General features: G+C 53.3%; 6 protein-coding genes across 6 annotated transcripts; 3 read left to right on the forward strand and 3 right to left on the reverse strand.

Moving 5' to 3' along the window:
- Positions 1–441: 441 nt before the first annotated feature.
- Positions 442–2,642, forward strand: E0L32_005342 (uncharacterized protein; the record flags this gene model as incomplete). Its single annotated transcript, XM_031139853.1, has 5 exons — positions 442–525; positions 623–1,095; positions 1,164–1,450; positions 1,515–1,691; positions 1,759–2,642. The coding sequence occupies 5 exons, from the start codon at positions 442–444 to the stop codon at positions 2,640–2,642; spliced, it is 1,905 nt and encodes a 634-aa protein (XP_030996361.1).
- A 347-nt stretch (positions 2,643–2,989) lies between these two features.
- E0L32_005343 (uncharacterized protein) lies at positions 2,990–4,558 on the reverse strand (the record flags this gene model as incomplete). The annotated part of the gene is made up of 2 exons (XM_031139854.1): positions 2,990–4,079; positions 4,152–4,558. The coding sequence occupies 2 exons, from the start codon at positions 4,556–4,558 to the stop codon at positions 2,990–2,992; spliced, it is 1,497 nt and encodes a 498-aa protein (XP_030996362.1).
- A 649-nt stretch (positions 4,559–5,207) lies between these two features.
- E0L32_005344 (uncharacterized protein) lies at positions 5,208–5,841 on the reverse strand (the record flags this gene model as incomplete). The annotated part of the gene is made up of 2 exons (XM_031139855.1): positions 5,208–5,678; positions 5,797–5,841. 2 exons carry the CDS (start codon positions 5,839–5,841, stop codon positions 5,208–5,210), a joined length of 516 nt encoding a protein of 171 aa, XP_030996363.1.
- Positions 5,842–6,485: 644 nt separating this feature from the next.
- E0L32_005345 (uncharacterized protein) lies at positions 6,486–10,235 on the forward strand (the record flags this gene model as incomplete). Its single annotated transcript, XM_031139856.1, has 4 exons — positions 6,486–6,622; positions 6,681–6,907; positions 6,973–7,149; positions 7,213–10,235. 4 exons carry the CDS (start codon positions 6,486–6,488, stop codon positions 10,233–10,235), a joined length of 3,564 nt encoding a protein of 1,187 aa, XP_030996364.1.
- Positions 10,236–11,348: 1,113 nt separating this feature from the next.
- Positions 11,349–13,385, reverse strand: E0L32_005346 (uncharacterized protein; the record flags this gene model as incomplete). The annotated part of the gene is made up of 9 exons (XM_031139857.1): positions 11,349–11,657; positions 11,716–11,964; positions 12,012–12,082; positions 12,137–12,221; positions 12,274–12,348; positions 12,407–12,484; positions 12,535–12,561; positions 12,616–13,076; positions 13,331–13,385. 9 exons carry the CDS (start codon positions 13,383–13,385, stop codon positions 11,349–11,351), a joined length of 1,410 nt encoding a protein of 469 aa, XP_030996365.1.
- Positions 13,386–15,365: 1,980 nt separating this feature from the next.
- E0L32_005347 (uncharacterized protein) lies at positions 15,366–17,047 on the forward strand (the record flags this gene model as incomplete). Its single annotated transcript, XM_031139859.1, has 7 exons — positions 15,366–15,453; positions 15,510–15,536; positions 15,592–15,707; positions 15,769–16,109; positions 16,176–16,772; positions 16,829–16,956; positions 17,013–17,047. 7 exons carry the CDS (start codon positions 15,366–15,368, stop codon positions 17,045–17,047), a joined length of 1,332 nt encoding a protein of 443 aa, XP_030996366.1.
- Positions 17,048–17,169: the final 122 nt, after the last annotated feature.

Raw genomic sequence — 17,169 nt, forward strand, 5'->3', positions numbered from 1 at the left:
GAGCGTTTCTCTATGAGTGGGAGAAGTCGAGAGCTTGAAGATGGGCAATGCGACGGCGATGGCACTCATGATCGGTTGACTCATATCCCATCCCAACCGCCAGGGGGTATTTGACATTCGACACATTGAGTCATCGTACTGTATAGACCTCACTATATGAACGGAACCGGGCCATTCTATATTTGAGGGCTGTATGACATCTATTCATCGATGCAAAGCCCTACCATGCACTTGTACGTATCAGAGAGTGTATCAGACTCCGCTGGGTCTCGAATTTCCACTGGACCCCGCGATTCTGCCAGAGCGACTCAGTGACTCAAGCAGGCCAAAAAATTTACCCCACCATAAAATCTTCCAGATTTCATCCCAACATCGACTCCAAGAGGAAGAACCTCTGCGAAATACCACCATTGAACCCGCAGACTGACTCCCAAGATCACTATGGCGGACTCAGGCTCCGGCGCGCAAGCGCCCCCAACTGAGCAGCTGGAGAAGCTGCTCCTCGACGAGGTCACCGGCGAAAAGGTACACTGGGAAGGATCCTCTTGTCGCACGACGCTCGGTCGAGTCGCGTGCGAGCAGATTCTCGAAGAACAATGGCTAACGGGGGAATTCCCGATAGGTGTCCAAGTCCGAGCTCAAGCGCCGACAGAAGCAGCGCCAGAAGGAGGAGGAAAAGAAGAAGAAGGCCGCCGCGGCGCCGCCCAAGGCCCCCTCCAAGAAGATCAACAACGAGGACCTGAACCCGAACCAGTTCTACGAGATGCGATGCCGCGAGATCCAGGGCCTGCTCAACTCGTCCGAGCCCAGCGACAACCCGTACCCCCACAAGTTCGAGGTCAACTACGACCCCTACAACTTCGAGAAGGAGTTTGGCCACCTCAAGTCTGGCGAGACCGAGCAGGCCAAGGAGATCCGCCTCGCGGGCAGGATATTCACCAAGCGCGCGTCCGGCTCCAAGCTCGTCTTCTACGACATCCGCACCGGCGCCGACTCCAAGACTCTCGGTTCCAAGATGCAGGTCATGTGCCAGGCCCAGTACGCCAAGGAGGGCGGTGTTCCCTTCGAGAAGCAGCACGAGCACTTGGCTCGCGGGTGAGTTACAATCAAGGGCAGCAGTCTTTTTCGAGATGGAAGTGTGCTAATTTGCGGCTGCGATCTAGTGATGTTATCGGCATCGTCGGTTTCCCCGGCCGCACTGCACCGAAGAGCAAGATCGAGAAGGGCGAGGAGGGCGAGCTTTCGATTTTCGCGACCGAGATTGTCCTGCTGAGCCCGTCACTACATCTCCTCCCCTCCGAGCGCTTCCCGTTCAAGGACGTCGAGCAGCGCTTCCGAGCCCGATACCTCGACCTGCTGTTCAACGACTCGTCAAGAGAGGTTCTCTGGACGAGGAGCAGGATGGTCAGCTATATCCGCAAGTTCTTCACTGACAGGGACTTCCTTGAGGGTGAGTCCACCCCTCCGAGTATTCTCAATATAGTAGTCTCGATCATACTGACGATGACGCACAGTCGAGACGCCTATGATGACGGCCATTGCTGGTGGTGCTACTGCGCTGCCCTTCATCACCCACCACAACGACCTTGGTATCGACATGTTCATGAGAATCGCTCCTGAGCTCTACCTCAAGCAGCTTATTGTCGGTGGTTTCAACAAGGTCTTTGAGCTAGGAAAGAACTTCCGAAATGGTGAGTCACCCTGATCATTTCAACTTACCAGCGCGAGTGCGTGCGTGATTCTGACTGTCTGTAACAGAGGGCATCGATCTCACCCATAACCCCGAGTTCACCACTATCGAATTCTACGAGGCCTACGCCGACGTGTACGATGTCATGCGGACTACCGAGGAGCTGGTCAGCGGTCTCGTCAAGCACCTGACGGGCTCGTACAAGACGACCTTTACGACGCAGCACGGCGAGAAGTACGAGGTCAACTGGGAGGCGCCGTGGAAGCGCTTCGAGATGATCCCCGAGCTCGAGAAGCAGACGGGCAAGAAGTTCCCGCCGGGCGACCAGCTGCACACCGAGGAGACGAACCAGTTCCTCAGGGACCTGCTCAAGGAGAAGAACCTCGAGTGCACGCCGCCGCTGACCAACGCGCGCATGCTGGACAAGCTCGTGGGCGAGTACATCGAGGAGCAGTGCGTCAGCCCGGGCTTCATCCTCAACCACCCGCAGATGATGAGCCCGCTGGCCAAGTACCATCGCAGCAAGTCCGGCCTCTGCGAGCGCTTCGAGGCCTTCGTCTGCAAGAAGGAGATCGCCAACGCCTACACCGAGCTGAACAACCCGTTCGACCAGCGCATGCGCTTCGAGGAGCAGGCGCGCCAGAAGGCGCAGGGCGACGACGAGGCGCAGATGGTCGACGAGGACTTTTGCCGCGCGCTCGAGTACGGCCTGCCCCCCACGGGCGGCTGGGGCCTGGGCATCGACCGCCTGGCCATGTTCATCACGGACCGGTACGCCATCCGCGAGGTCCAGACCTTCCCCTTCATGCGGCCCGAGAAGCACGACGCCACCAAGCCCGGCGAGAAGCTGGCGGCCGAGGTGGTGGATGTGCAGCCTATGCCTGAGGAGGGTATTCGTAAGTTTTGTTTTCCCCTGCGTTCAGAGGAGATGAGCTTGTTGGGTAACGTTTGACTGACTTTCTTTGATGATGCAGCTCACAAATAAATGATATGAGATCACAACAGTGTAGATTGATGTCTGGGTTATGATTCCTGAATGAGATTCTGTGGTATCTAACATCAGGGTCATTTGCATAGACGATATAGAGCTCGTGTAAAAAGGGTTAGAAGAAAGCTACCCAAACAAAAAAATCAAAATGGTATTGAGATGTGTCATATGTCTAAAGTCTAGGCAGAAACAACTGCCAATTGTGTCTCGTCTTGATATTTATACACGCGCACTCTGGCACTCTTTCCCGGCCGTAATGATTATACACAGTTTTAGTACACTTGATCTTTCTCTCTCTATCTTGTCACAGATCACGCCTTCTTGGCTTGAGCAGCAGCAGCCTCCTTTAACCTCCGCTGGATCATCATCAGCGTGGACTTGGGGACCCGGAGCCGGTGGCCCAGGACGAGCGCGCCGGTCAGCAGGGCCAGCGCGCCGGCCTGGTGCAGGGCGGCGAGCGGCAGGGGCACCATGTAGATGAGGGTGGTGATGCCCAGCGCGGCCTGCATGCAGACGAGGTGGACGAGGCCCATGGTTCCCTTGCGGGCGCCGCGAGGCAGGATGGCGGCCAGGCGGGCCCTCCGGCTGAAGGCCCACAGGGACAGGACGGCGGTGAAGGTGGTGACGGCGAGGATGCGGTGGTCGAGCTGCACGAGGCTGGGGTTCTCGAGCATGTTGCGCCACCACAGGTCGCTGCCGTCCTCGCGGCGGCAGTAGAAGCGGGACCAGAGCTCCGACTTGGGCGGGGCCAGCCCTTGCCCCATCATGGGGAACTCGTTGTAGATGAGGCCCGCGTCGAGGCCGGCGACGAGGGCGCCCGACATGGCGGTCGTGAAGATGAGGGCGGTCAGGGCGGCGGCGAGGCGGCGGAAGGTGCGGAGGCCGGGGTTCTGCAGGGCGGTCAGGGCCTTGAGCCCCGCGGCCGGGTCGGCGAGGAGGCGGTGGGTGCGCAGGACGGCGAGGGCCGAGACGAGCATCCACGAGTAGCAGACGAAGGCGGTGGCGAGGTGGGCGGTCAGGCGGTACTGGGAGACGCGCGGGTGGGACCCGGGCGCGAACAGGTCGTCCTTGAGCCCGGATTTCACCATCCACCAGCCGATGAAGCCCTGGAAGCCGATGAGGGAGGAGATGCCGAGCAGGTTCCAGGCCATGCGGGCCGTGACGCGGCGGCGGGCGACGAAGTAGACGGCGGGCAGGACGAAGGTGACGCCGATGACGCGGCCCCAGACGCGGTGGAACCACTCCATAAAGTAGATCTTCTTGAACTCGTCGAGGGTCATGTTGGGGTTGAGCAGGGCGAACTCGGGGCTGGCGCGGTACTTTGTAAACTCGGACTCCCAGTCCTCGGGGGACCGGGGCGGCAGGGAGCCGGTGACGGGGCGCCACTCGGTGATGCTGAGACTGTTTTGTGTGGCAGGGTCTTAGTATCAATTGGGATGGTTGCGAATGGGCAGGAGAAGAAGAAGGACTTACCCAGATTCCGTGAGCCGAGTCAATCCTCCCCAGACCACGATACCAAAGACGCTCACGGCGCTGCCCAGCAGCCACAGGCCGACGGAGCGGGCGTTGGTCTCGGGGAAGGCCTTCTTGCCGGCATTGCTCGCGGCGGCAGTCGACGTGCTGGCGGGGATCTCGCTGCCGAGGGAGGCGACGGCACTCGTCTTGCGCTTGGTCGTCGTCGCGAAGCCGCGGGAGCGCATGATCTGGGCCAGCATCGAGGGCTGCGACGCGGCGACGGAGGCCGTGGAAGTCCGCGCGGAGGCGGCAACGGCGGGCGCTGCTGCTCTGTGCAGGCATTGGCGGCAGACAAAGGCGCTGCTGCTGGCCTTGGGCAGCTGCAGCAGGGCCCTCCGCATGCCCATCTGGAAGAGGGATGCCATTGTTGTGGCGGCTGCGGCGAACAAGAAGGGGGTTGTGCCTGAGGAGGCGTTGAGGAGAAAGCAGCTTGGGGAAGAGGCTCTCGATTTGGAGGCTACTTTTTTCCTTCTGGGTCTCCGCACCAAAAATCAGGCCATACAGCATTGGCAATCCATCGTCTGATAATGGTCAGGAATTTGCAGGGCGCCGAGACCAGTCGGGCCCAATGGGCATCTAGTGGGGCCGGGAAAACCAACCACTCAGAGCTTTGAATTCGACTTGTTGTATCTCGCTACCTACCTAGGTACTCATTTTCAGAACAGCTCTAAGGAATTGCTCGCTCAGACTCTACCTGGGGATAGATGTTACATCTCTAAGCCGGTATATGGCAACTTATACGATTGCGTAGGAAGGTACAGCGGCCCTCATACTAGATACTGGTAGCCTACATTAGACACAATCAAGTCCCAATTAGATGAACAACTCTAGCTAATATGAAGATAGATTGAAGATAGAATGAGCTGGTGTGTGTCTCAAGAGAATAAGGGATTGCAAAGCGAGCGAATTATACTAATATCAAGGCTGACACCCAAAAGCAGAACGACTGGACCAAAGACAAAAAGACCGAAGCACCGCACCCTAACATCCCAAACATCAATCCTAGACATGTACTCAGGATTTCTTGCTGTTCTCGCCATCCATGTGTGGCTCATCCTTGGCGGACGAGACATTTGCATCAAGGCTTGCTTGGGTAGTAGGATCAATCGTTGTGTAATGCTGGTCTGCCTCCTGGTTGACCTGCACAAACCCAATGTTGTGATAGGGCTCATCAGTAATCGATTGACCAAGCCATCTACCAAGAGGCGTATTGTCCCCAACTGTTGTGGCCGCGACCCCGTGCATGTAATGGTTGGTTTTGCCGTCCATAGTGTTGAAGGGAATATTTCTGGTACGATTGATGGGCATCAACTCGACTCGGGCGGAGGGCTCACTTGGAGCCACGGTCGATCGATCGTTTCTTTCTTCCAAGTTGGAATTGTGAGGGGGTGTCAAGATCGCATTGCCTGTCTCGGTATTGCAATGACCTTGCTTCTGGCCACGGGAATGCGGCTGGGGATCCATGATCTTCTGTGCCACAGTCTCCTTAGTACGGTAGCCAAGTAGCCATGGATAGGAAGGGAACTGTTCACCTTTGTGGACGCTATTCTCTCGTTGCAGTGGCAAAGTTTAGGCAAGTAATGATAGGCTTAGTAGGTTTAACAACTAGGAAGTGGCTATCGTCTTCGTAGAAAGTGTTTGAATCCATCGTGACTGATTCGGAATGAGAATGGAGTGCTTCTTCTTATAGATCTCAAAGCATTCTCTTCATGACTCAAAAAGGCATCACTTCCAGTTTATGCCGGTCCTGCACACGGCACCATGGTAGAAAGACATTTGGCAAGTAAAACACCATGATTGCATGAACTACAATTCGCACAAGACTGCAAGTCGCATTTGGTCAGCCACCAATTACGTTCTGAGTACGTACCTACACTGAAACAGAAATGAGGCTGACCAAAACCATTTGCTATTGAGGTCAGACTTTAGTTATCGTCCAGTCACGGAGAGAGAACAGTTCATTAGTGGTGGTCCCACCTTTCTCAAAGAGCATAATGTCCTCAGTCAATGAGAGGTCGCGAATTTGCTACATCATTGATGTACCTTTGAGCACAAGTCCGTGTTGCCTATTTGCCTTACGGGTGCCAAAGAGCATTTGGTCGTGAGCCAATGACGGGGAGGGGGGCAGACAATGCATTCTGTGCTGGTAAATTCCTTGCCACCTACCTGCCCAATGTTTGCCTCTTCGAGAACAACCAACAGTCCCCTTCACACAAAATTCGATTGTCGTCGCTTTCTTCTAGCGAATTCTTTACATGTATTTTCATCTCTGCCAACCTCTACTCGGCCAAAATGTCACGCAAATTTACGCCAAGGGAGGAAGGCCAGAAGCTTGACGAGCTTCAAGAAGAGATCGTGAGACTTTACAAGAGTGGCACGCTCAAAACAATGATGGCAGCCATCAACTCGGAGCACAAACTAAATGCTAGGTATGTATTGAAGCGTGCTGAAAGAACGAATTCATTGAATCTGACTTTTGGTCTGCAGTGAGGCCCAATTTCGAACGCGACTGGATCGGTGGCATGTGAAGAAAAATGTCACCAAGTCAGACGCAGCAGCCTGGAAAAGAGTCATACCCATGCTTCCTGAATTGCAGCATTCCGACAATGAAGTTGCTGTCACGTATCGTAACAACGCGTACTCGCTCCATCAGGCGCAGAGGATATCGGCGCGTGTTGACCCACCCAAACTGGTCAACACAATTGCACTACAGGGTAAAGACGTCATGAATTGGTCAAGAATCAGGCATGCGCATTTGCTAACATTGTGGCCTTGAAAGACTTCCGCAGCTTCAATCGTTCTCCCACCCGACTTCATGACATTACTCGTGGTTCGCCCGGCGAGATTCCATCTCTAGTGCAATCATACAATGTTCACGACATCTTTCTAAAGAGATATGGGGCGCCTTGGCCAAGCGAGTTGATCATCTCCACGCCCATGCTTCAAAAAGTTCATTGTAAGACGATACAGTCATCATCGGCCTGTCGCATGGCTAATTAGGCTGACACCTTATTCATAGGTCTTGCCGACTGTCTTTCTTGGTACAGAAAACAACTTCTCACCCGCCCGCCCCACCTTATGGGGGATCTTCTTCTTGCTATGCCCCATCCTCATAAAGACCCGAAGAAGCACATCGACGGCATGAAAGCCCTTGTGAGATATTCAGATGACGATCAACAAGAGATCGCGTCTCTTCTTCTAAGGATCATGGCGTTCGCCATAGCCAACAATATTTCGGACGCGATACCGAATGACGGAATTCTATACAATCTGATCCGCAAAGTCAGAGATGCAAAGACCTGGATGACGCGCCTCTTTGCGTTGCGAGATCCATTTTCTCAATGCCTCTCTAACGCACTCTTTCTCAGTGCTTTCCGTCTACATGATACGACAATGACGAGGATCTGCCTAAGGGCAGGAGCCAACGGTGCTCAAGCTATCCTTGCACCGTCTCCGATATCAGAGCTTGGATTGGTTTCTATGCCGGTCTATGCTCTTATACGAAAGGATCTCTCCTTAGCCAGACTTCTGCTTGAGGAAAAAGCGCCTTGGAGGGCTTCTCGGTCGAGGGTGCAGAAGCCAATCAAGACACTTCTCAAGTCCGTGATAGGCTGCTGGCTTGTGGAAGATGCCGTTTGGGAGTTCATCACAGAATCGTATCCGGAGTACGAGAACGAAGCTTGGGAGGTCATCAACGACAAACCAAAATTTCCACGTGAATGGTTTGTCGTACGCAAGCTGCTTCAATCATTCCCTCACATGCATTGTCCTGTGCAATGGCAGCCAGCCGCATTGTACTGGGCATTGGTATCAGATGACTCAACAAGTCTCGCCATAATCGACCAGCCCGTCACTCTGAAGGATTTCGAAAAATGCTTCTATGAATCAGCCATCCGCAGAGCCATGTCTGACGCAAGGGAGCAAGGCATACCCGAAGGCCAGATAGTTGAGCTCGTCAAGAACCTGATATCCAGGGGCGCTGATCCTTCTTTTGACCGGAGGCCGATGGACGCAGCGATCGAGTTCAAATTCTGGAACATTGCAGGACTTCTTCTCGATCACGGTAGTTCGGCAGCTAAAGCATGGGATCGAATTATGGAAGAAGGGATATCAAAGGTTCCCCATACATTTCTGGTGAGAGTCTACAAGCCAGGGCAGTACACGATTAGTCGTGCCATCCGCAATCGAGAGAACTCTGCATTGATCCGGCAGCTGCTCAATATGAACACGGATTGCGAATTGGGTTGTCCTCAAGGAGACGCTTACGATTCCTTTCTATCAGTAATGCACTGGACGGATTATGAGCATCTAGATGTGATATTGGAAGCGAAACCTATGCTGTACGACTGTCAAGCATTGATGCACGCAATTCGCAAAACTGGTAGTTGCCTTGATAGCCCAAGAAGTGGAGAAGTTGTCGAACGGCTCCTGCAGAATCGACCATCCGGGCGTGAGCCTTGCGCCAATGAGGGCACTGCTTTGATCTTCGCTCTGTGTCGAAACATGGGGGATACGGTAAATCGCATGTCACAAGTCGGCATTTATCTTCACCAGGATTTGAAGACACAGCGTCTGGAATATAACCACGCCTCAACATCTTCGGAACGATCGACCCCGCGTGAACTGGAGTTTGTCAGTCTGTCCTCCTATCGTTGTCAAGGGATCAATGATCAGCACGGGCTTGACATTCTTGTGATGTATGCCTCGTTTGAAGTAGTCCAGTCTGCGCTAGACCAGGGCCTTCAAGTCGCCGAAAGACATCTGGACATGGCAGTTGATCTTGGACGAGCTGACCTGCTCGAAACTCTCACGAACAGCCAAGGGGCTGACTTGACACGGAGAGAAAAGTTTTACCTTCAGCGTGCCTGCCAGTATGGCCATCTGGGACTGGTGCAAAAGCTACTGGATCTAGGCGTGGAAGTCGACAGCAATGCCAGAATGTTCAAGCTGAATGGTGGTTCGTATGAACGCACAGCGTTTCAATCCGCTGTGGAGGGAGGTCAGATTGCCATGGTTGAGCTTCTGGTCGATCATCATGCCAATGTTAATGAGCCCGCAGGGCAGGTTCGTGGTGCAACAGCCCTTCAACTTGCGGCAGGCGCAGGAAATCTTGCTCTCGCGAGGAGGCTGATGGACCTTCACGCTGCTATTGATGCACCGGCGAGTCCAGTATGCGGGAGGACTGCGCTAGAGGCGGCTGCCGAACAGGGAAGACTTCCCATGGTACGGTTTCTTCTACACTCGGGTGTTTCGACAATTGGACAATATCGACGGCAGTATATCCGAGCGGTCAAATTTGCGGTTAATGAAGGACATTGTGCAATCGAGGGGCTACTCAGAGATCATCGTCCATGGTCCAATGAGGACTATCAACTCTACCGGACTGAAACCCCTCGGGCTTACTGGACGGAGTTCTTCTTACACGAAGTAGCCGGCACGTCATATGGCTCGAGAATTGTCGATTCCGATTCATTCAATGATATGTACTATTTCAAGGATGCGAGGTCTGTTAGACGTAGGGTGGCGACTATTCGTCTTCGCAGTGCTCTGCTTGGTGCTGTCTCTCCTCGCCTTCAAGATATGGCCGATGATCAGCCTGAAACCCCGGCACAGCCAGAGTCGATGGAATTGGGCCATGGAATAATCCAGTACCGCGATCTCTACAACTCACCTCGACTTGGACTCGGAAGAAGCGTCCTACCGAGCACCATCATTTATCTGGACAAAGATTCGTCAAGTCTCTTGGATTGTTATCGACGAGATGCAGCTCAGAACTGCACTGGAGACCGACAGAATCCCGCCTTCGACCCTCTTATTTCGGGAGCGGAAATCGCTGCCGCCTCTGGCGAAGACCATGAAATGCTTGATGTGATGGCAGAAAATTATTACATCTCGCACCGCACATCGGAAGTGTTAGGCTCTGGAAGTGGCGAGGATTTTTATTGTGAGAATTGTCGAATGTTCCGGGCACTGTGTTGCTGTCTTGATCCTTCTTACTCGGATGGAATGGATGATGTATGTATGGCCTTCTCCCTTGAGTAGATTTATTCAGATTGCATAGCGTTGTTGTTGACTCTGGCATTATCACATGTAATTCTTCTGATGAAAATTCGCTTATTGTATGCAACCAATCTTCAACTTGATCTTCCCCAAAGTTGTAGAACAACTGGTGCGGCAGTTCCAAAAAGGATGAATATTCTAAACTAGAAAGGAAGTCAAGTTCCTTCCAACTGACTTCTGATACAGCTTCATTGATCCCGGTTTTGCGCCCCTATCGGTTTAAATCAGATTTAGTCAATTTCTGTACGGTACAGATTATTAACTTACGGCCCATTTCAGTACTCGACATCGCTGGCTTCTACTCTGGTCAGTGGCTACACTGCGCCACTATAGACAGTACGTGGCCGAGTCAAGGAAATCGAGGTGCTGTTTGAGGGTTGAAACAAGCGACAAGTAACCTTGAAACGAGATTGATAACGATCGGCGATTAAGAGTCAGAAGACCTTGTCAACCAAGACAACACTGCCGCTCTGTCGTTGCATTCGGAAGAGCGAGTGGACCCATTCGAGGTGCATCACGGCCATCCTTGTCCTGCTTTAGAATGAACTGAACTAAGATAGTAAGACCTTGCTACATAGCATACCGACAAGTTAAGCATTGGTGTCTATTATGAACACAACCATCGATCTTCTTTCACATTGAACTACCTCACTATGTGCCTCACCACCCTAGTAGTTCGATTGAAGAGATGTGAACTCGTTGAACTGGCCCTGATGATCCAAAAGTGGACGAAATAACCGCTTTCACCCCAATAATAACCCCGGAGCTGCCCCTTGATGCCATGAGTTTCAATGCATGACTCGTCCCGATAAGCATCCTTAGCCAACCACCTCCACCCCTTGCTTACTTAGCTGGGCAAGATCGACTATCTCCATGCCATATTGCTTCTGGCCCGGCATTTGACTTGCCGCTTCCCGAGGCATAGACTGTCAGAGAATGTTTCGGAGATTTTGCATATTCTACACTAAAATAGCACTCGAAGCCCGGCAGGCTGATCTTTGCATCCAAAGCCAAAGTGATGCAGCGCAATATAAAAACATTATCAAATCCCCGATTCGTGGTTGTGTTCCAAATCCCCAAATTTCGCAGCCAAACCTATGCTGTCTCAGCGCGATCATTCCCAGGCAGGAGATCCTGTATCCTCTTTTTCCCAGCCAACATGACGTCCCTGATGCTCCTCTTTTCCTTCGTTTTTGCCTCGTACAAGGGTTTATGTTCCGTGGAGATGTCATGCTCATGTTCGTAATCGACATGAACAAATGCTCTCTCGACATCAGCAAGTCCTTCAAGCTTTCTCTGCAGTGACTGTCCCACGTCATGGGATATCTTGAGAGGGAGGTTTTCGTCCATCACGATATCGACCTCGACATAATACTTCTGACCAGCGTGGTATGCCCGGCACTGCTGTCCATCAGAGACTGGAACTGGTAAGAGCTGGGTGACTCGAGCAAAAATGACTTACCGTGTCGACCTTCATGATCTGGCCATCATGTGTCATGGTCATATAGATGAGTTTCGAGATGAACTCGTTGGGTGCGGATTTTCCGACGAGCAGCCAAACTTGCTCAAACGCATTGCTCACCCACGAGAACAGGATGAGGAGAGCAATGCAGATGGCTCCGATGGGATCCAGGTACCACACGAAACGATCTCCCACGATGGACATGACCAAGCCGAAGATGTTGACCACAATGTCGTTGCGATGGTCGACCTAGATCGTGTTAGGAGTATTTCTCACATGTTGCCTGGCTGACTTACGAAGAACACGTGCACAGAAGGGTACTTTCTGTACGCGAAGCAGTAGACCATCAAACTGCCCTTGGAAGCAACTATCTCGCAGTCAGACTTGTTTGCCCAGAAGATACGAGGTCTAGGTAACTCACTAGCGATGCCTACAAAAATCAAGGGGACGATATGCAGGTCCTTCGCATCATGGGCGCCTCCACCAAGGGTACGAGCGGATTCAACCTGAGACTAATCAGCACCTAGGAGCTACACTATGACTTGATGAGCAACTTACAAGCAACTGGATGGCAACAGTGGTCATCAAGGCGCAGAACAGAATGATTCCGATGGTTTCAATTCTTTTCCGGCCCTTTTTCACAGTTAGCAACTTCCAGCTACGTCAAAATCTTCCTTGATGATCTTCTTACCACAGGGTACTTGTAGACACTCGGGCGAGCAGCCAGCTTTGACGTGATGAGCATGACGAATGAGGATACCAAGTCCATCTAGAACATGTGAGCTGAGATCATCCACACGAGCGACCAAGAGAACTCACAAATGCGTCTGCCGCAGTCGCAAATAGCTACATCATGATTAGCACTCATTGGACTTGATCCTTTTGAGGTGTATGCCATACTGAAAGCGAGCCTGTTGAGATGGCAGCATAGAGCTGAATGACGAAGAGACAAAAGTTGGCGACAAAGGAAGCGTTCACGGCAAATTTGATCTTGGGGCCCATGCGGACATCCTCTTCAACCGCCAACCTCTCCTCATCATCGGCTCCAAGAAACTGGTCAATGAGGTCGTTTTGTCTCGTGTAGAACTTCTTAAGCTTCCTCTTGTTTCCATCGGGATGGTCGATCTTCATCTGTCGCTGGGTGACATTGTCGCGGCGGTGGCGGCCAAAATTAAGAGGATCTGACGCGTTGTAGTCTACAGATGTCGCTGTTGCTGTCCGCACAGATGCCTCTGCAGGTTCCGTGGGTGCCGGGGTGATGTCGTCTTTCTTTTCGTCTATTACCTTGCCCTTGACGCCGCCTTCCATGGGGCTGGTGGGAGCAGTGACTGGTGTGATCGCATCGTCTTGCTCGTCACGAGCTTTGATCTACGTTAGCCCATGGAACACTGCCGTGTGAGATGAGATGAAGTGAAAGATAGTCAAGATGTTTCATGGCCTATTAAAAGAAGAGCACGCTGGCTGTGCAGAACTGGGCAGAACTGGGCAGCGCTGGGCAAATGCTGGGCAAGTGCTGGGCAAATGCTGGGCGAGTGCTGGGCAGAACTCGAAACGCGCTCCCGCGATCCGGCAGAGGTGGATCACTCTGATCACTCTAGATTGGATGGCTACGTACCTGCAGACTGAGACGGGTTGTGCGACTCTGTGCCGGCCATATTGTTGTTGTTCATGCTCGTGAAAAGTTGTATTTGGAAGAGGGGAGAAAGAGATCGGACGGGAGTTATTTGCGAAGATGTTGAGTATATGGGCTTTAAACAAGGGGACACAGCGTCAACTTGCCACCTAATCTCGCTCGACCGTCCCTCGTCTCAAGAATGCGACCGAACTAATACAAGAGGCCTCAGACAAGAGGAAGGGGTCGTCCGTAGGCGAGGGCTGCTCCTCGAGTCTCCTCGAGTCTCCTCGTCCACATCAAAGCAGGCTTTGTCAGCGGAGGCCGGCTGAGTAAGCGGAGATGACGGCTCCCGAGGGATGCACATCACTCACTCCAGATTTGTTCGAGAACACCCACATGCACGCGGGCCACCTCCTGTCCGCTTCGTCCTTCCCTCTCCGGGGAAGGGCTCGCTCAGACTGGCTCGTGCCCGGCACGCCGGCGGAGATCTACCCTATAAAAAGCTATAGCGGAGAATTAAAATGTTTCAAGCCCAGTGAGCTTGTCTAGGTGCCACGCCGTGGGGTCCGAGCGGCCGCATGGGCAGCGTTACACCCTATTGGCCGGACCCCTGGTTTTGACGGTGCGGGACGCCCTTGAGCCGGTCGGGAGGTGTGCAATGCACCTGGGGCGATGTGACGGTTCTCCATCTGCCAAGACGTCTTCGCTTGAGCAGAGGGACATAAAGCTCCTCTGTTGTGTCCCCATGATGCCAAGCCCAGAGAGTGTTTGAGGCGAACCTTTATCCTCCCCCATTCCGCCCAAAGGCGTCAAGCAATGTCATATCGCGGTGGAGAGCCATCCCGCTCGCGGAGCTCCGGAGAGGGTGAGGACCCTGGTCGTGATACACATTTGGCTTGACAAAAATACCCGAATCCTGGTGTGTTTCCTGTTTTTTGCTTCTTTTTCCCAGCCTCACACCAGACAACCAGACAACCAGCCCATCGGCCCCGGCACAATGGTCAGTCTCCTACGAGGTGGACCTCCTGTCACATTAGCACTCAGCAGGGAGACAGTGAATTCTCCGAGGTCACGCCTTCGTTTCTGTCGCTTCTGTGCAAGCGAAAGCTGAAGGGGAACCTCGCCTAACCCTGGCCTGTCCGCAACGCAACGGTTGCTGTGTGGGGGCAAAAGTTTCAAGATTGCAAATCGCTATCAAAATACTCGTCCGGCACTTTTGCTATCGAGACCTTACCTGAACGGGCACAGCTTATCCTGGGGAACTGCAGAGTCCCAGGGTCTGGTCTCAGCGACGAATGAGAGGCCGGCGTGGCCCTGATCCGCCGCCAAGACCTCAGGTGAAGCTGGAGATGTTGTGGGCACAGCCAAAACCTTCCCTCGCTGGATCCTCCCATATCCGCTTTGCCCTTGTCTATGGAAACATTGAGCAAAGGCAAAATAGATACAGCGATGTATTGTCGAGGATCGCTGGATCGGCTCGAGGGGATGTGTCTCAAGAGGCTGCAGGCTCTGCAACAGCATCTTTCTCGCCATGTCTATCATCGACAGTTGATGTCCATGTGCTTGGCAGATTTCTAAACCTGATGCTTGGCAGCTCAGATCATCTGCCTCAGGTCCACGGTTGTTCTTGCCCTCCGCTATCAAAGCCAAGTCTTGCCATATCAATGCATATTAAAGCGAAGCCATGTCCAGTTGCTTGGCTGATCGACTTTGCTTCGCCACGTCCTTGTTTATCCAACTGTTCACTTTTGTTGGATTTCTTTTTTTTTTCCCTCTCTCCCTTTCCATTTGTCTTGGTATTTTCGTTCTTCTTTCCCTTCCTTTCCCTTCTCACGACGTTGGGATCGAAGCCCGTTCGTCTGTTTTCATTGCGAAGCTGCGGGACGGCTTCAATTGTCCCTACATTCTCTTCTGTCATAGATTTTTCTTGATTCTTTTCTTGAGTAAGTGATATATGTCTTGTCCATCTGCCAAGAGGCAGTCGGCTGACAGGGGTCCCTCCACTAGCTAGCGTGGCCGGCTCACATTCTTTATCATGGATGCCGCCGCCAAGCAGAAGCCCGTCTGTGGCAGTGATGGGGAAGTTGGAGAGTATGACCTAGCTCTTCATGTTGTTGGATTGTGTGAGTTGCATCACCATCCTTCCAGTCAAGTGGATCCAATGCTGACACGATGACAGTCCTGGTCCTCGGTGCTTCCATCTTCGGTATGCTAATCAGGCCGATGGCTGATGGATCGCTTGGTCGCTGACAACATCGCAGGAGCCGGGTTTCCCGTCGTCGCGAAGAAGGTCAAGTGGATCAAGATCCCGCCCAAGATTTTCTTCGCCTGCAAGCATTTCGGTACCGGTGTCCTCGTGGCAACTGCTTTCGTTCATGTAGGTCTTGAACGGCGCGCAGAGGACTAGAGAATTGGGCGCTGACCCAGAGGACATCTAGCTTCTGCCCACTGCCTTTGGAAACCTTACCAACCCCTGCCTTCCGGACCTGTTCACCGAGCAGTACCCCCCGATGCCCGGTGTCATCATGATGGGTGCCATGTTCTGCCTTTTCGTCATCGAGATGTGGCTGAACGCCAAGATGGGCGGTCAGGCTCACTCCCACGGCGGACCGATGGGTCTCGACAGCGCTTCGGAGGCTCACGGCCATGGCCATGGTCAAGGCCACGGCCACGGCATGGTCGCCGCCGCCCCGCCTCCCCGCCCGCCCCGATACAACAGCCGCGACAGCTTCGAGACGGAGGACCAGATCGAGTACGAGAAGAAGATCGCTCAGAAGATGTGAGATTTCCTGCGCGCGAGGCACTCTGGCGCGGAGTGCAGCAACTAACAGTCCTTTCTTGCTAGGTTCGAGGAGACCGCGCGCATGCAGCAGCAGCAGCAGCAGCAGAGGAACCCCTTCGACGACAATGCCAACGAGCTTCTTCCCCCCTCGGAGATGCCGCCCTGGTTCATCGTCTTCTACGAGCAGTACGTCCGCCAGCGCCTCGAGATGATGAACATGATCCGCTCCTACGTGCCCCGCCCCCAGGAGATCCAGCAGAAGGATGATTCCACCGTGACCGTGACCGAGTCTCCCTTCATCGACGAGGAGGGCCAGATGGTCGACCCGATGGTCTACCGCAAGATGTCGCTCAACATCACCCTTCTCGAGGGTGGTATCCTGTTCCACTCCGTCTTCGTTGGCATGACCGTCTCGATCACCGTTCAGGGTTTCGTCATCCTGCTCGTCGCCATTCTGTTCCATCAGATGTTTGAGGGTCTCGGTCTCGGCTCACGTATCGCGGCAGTCCCTTACCCGAGGGGCAGCATTCGCCCCTGGCTCCTGGTTGTTGCTTTCGGTACCACTGCGCCCATCGGCCAGGCCATCGGCTTGATCACGAGGAACACCTACGATCCCAACAGCGCTTTTGGTCTGATCATCGTCGGTATCTTCAACGCCATGTATGTCGGCCCCTTTTTGGCTCATGTCGAATTCTTTGCTAACGTTGCATGACTAGTTCCTCCGGCCTGCTTCTCTACGCTGCACTGGTGGACCTGCTCGCCGAAGATTTCCTCTCCGAGGAGGCAAACCGTGTCCTGACAAAGAAGGACAAGACGACTGCATTCTGCTTTGTCCTCTTGGGCGGTATGATTTATTTCCCCACTCAGCGCTCTCGATCGCAATGCTAATTCTCACCACAGCTGCTGGCATGTCTGTTGTCGGTGCCTTCGCCTAAAAAGTCACACGCCTGTGACACAAAAATATACTGTGCTTGGGAGGCCTTCATCGAGTACATTCGAAGAGAACCAAATATCATTCAGAATTACATTTGCCAAGAAAAAAACAATGAAGTCTCCT

The sequence above is a fragment of the Thyridium curvatum genome (assembly GCF_004353045.1).
Source record: "Thyridium curvatum strain D216 chromosome Unknown NODE_27_length_422201_cov_78.887067, whole genome shotgun sequence".
Lineage (NCBI taxonomy): Eukaryota > Fungi > Ascomycota > Sordariomycetes > Thyridiales > Thyridiaceae > Thyridium > Thyridium curvatum.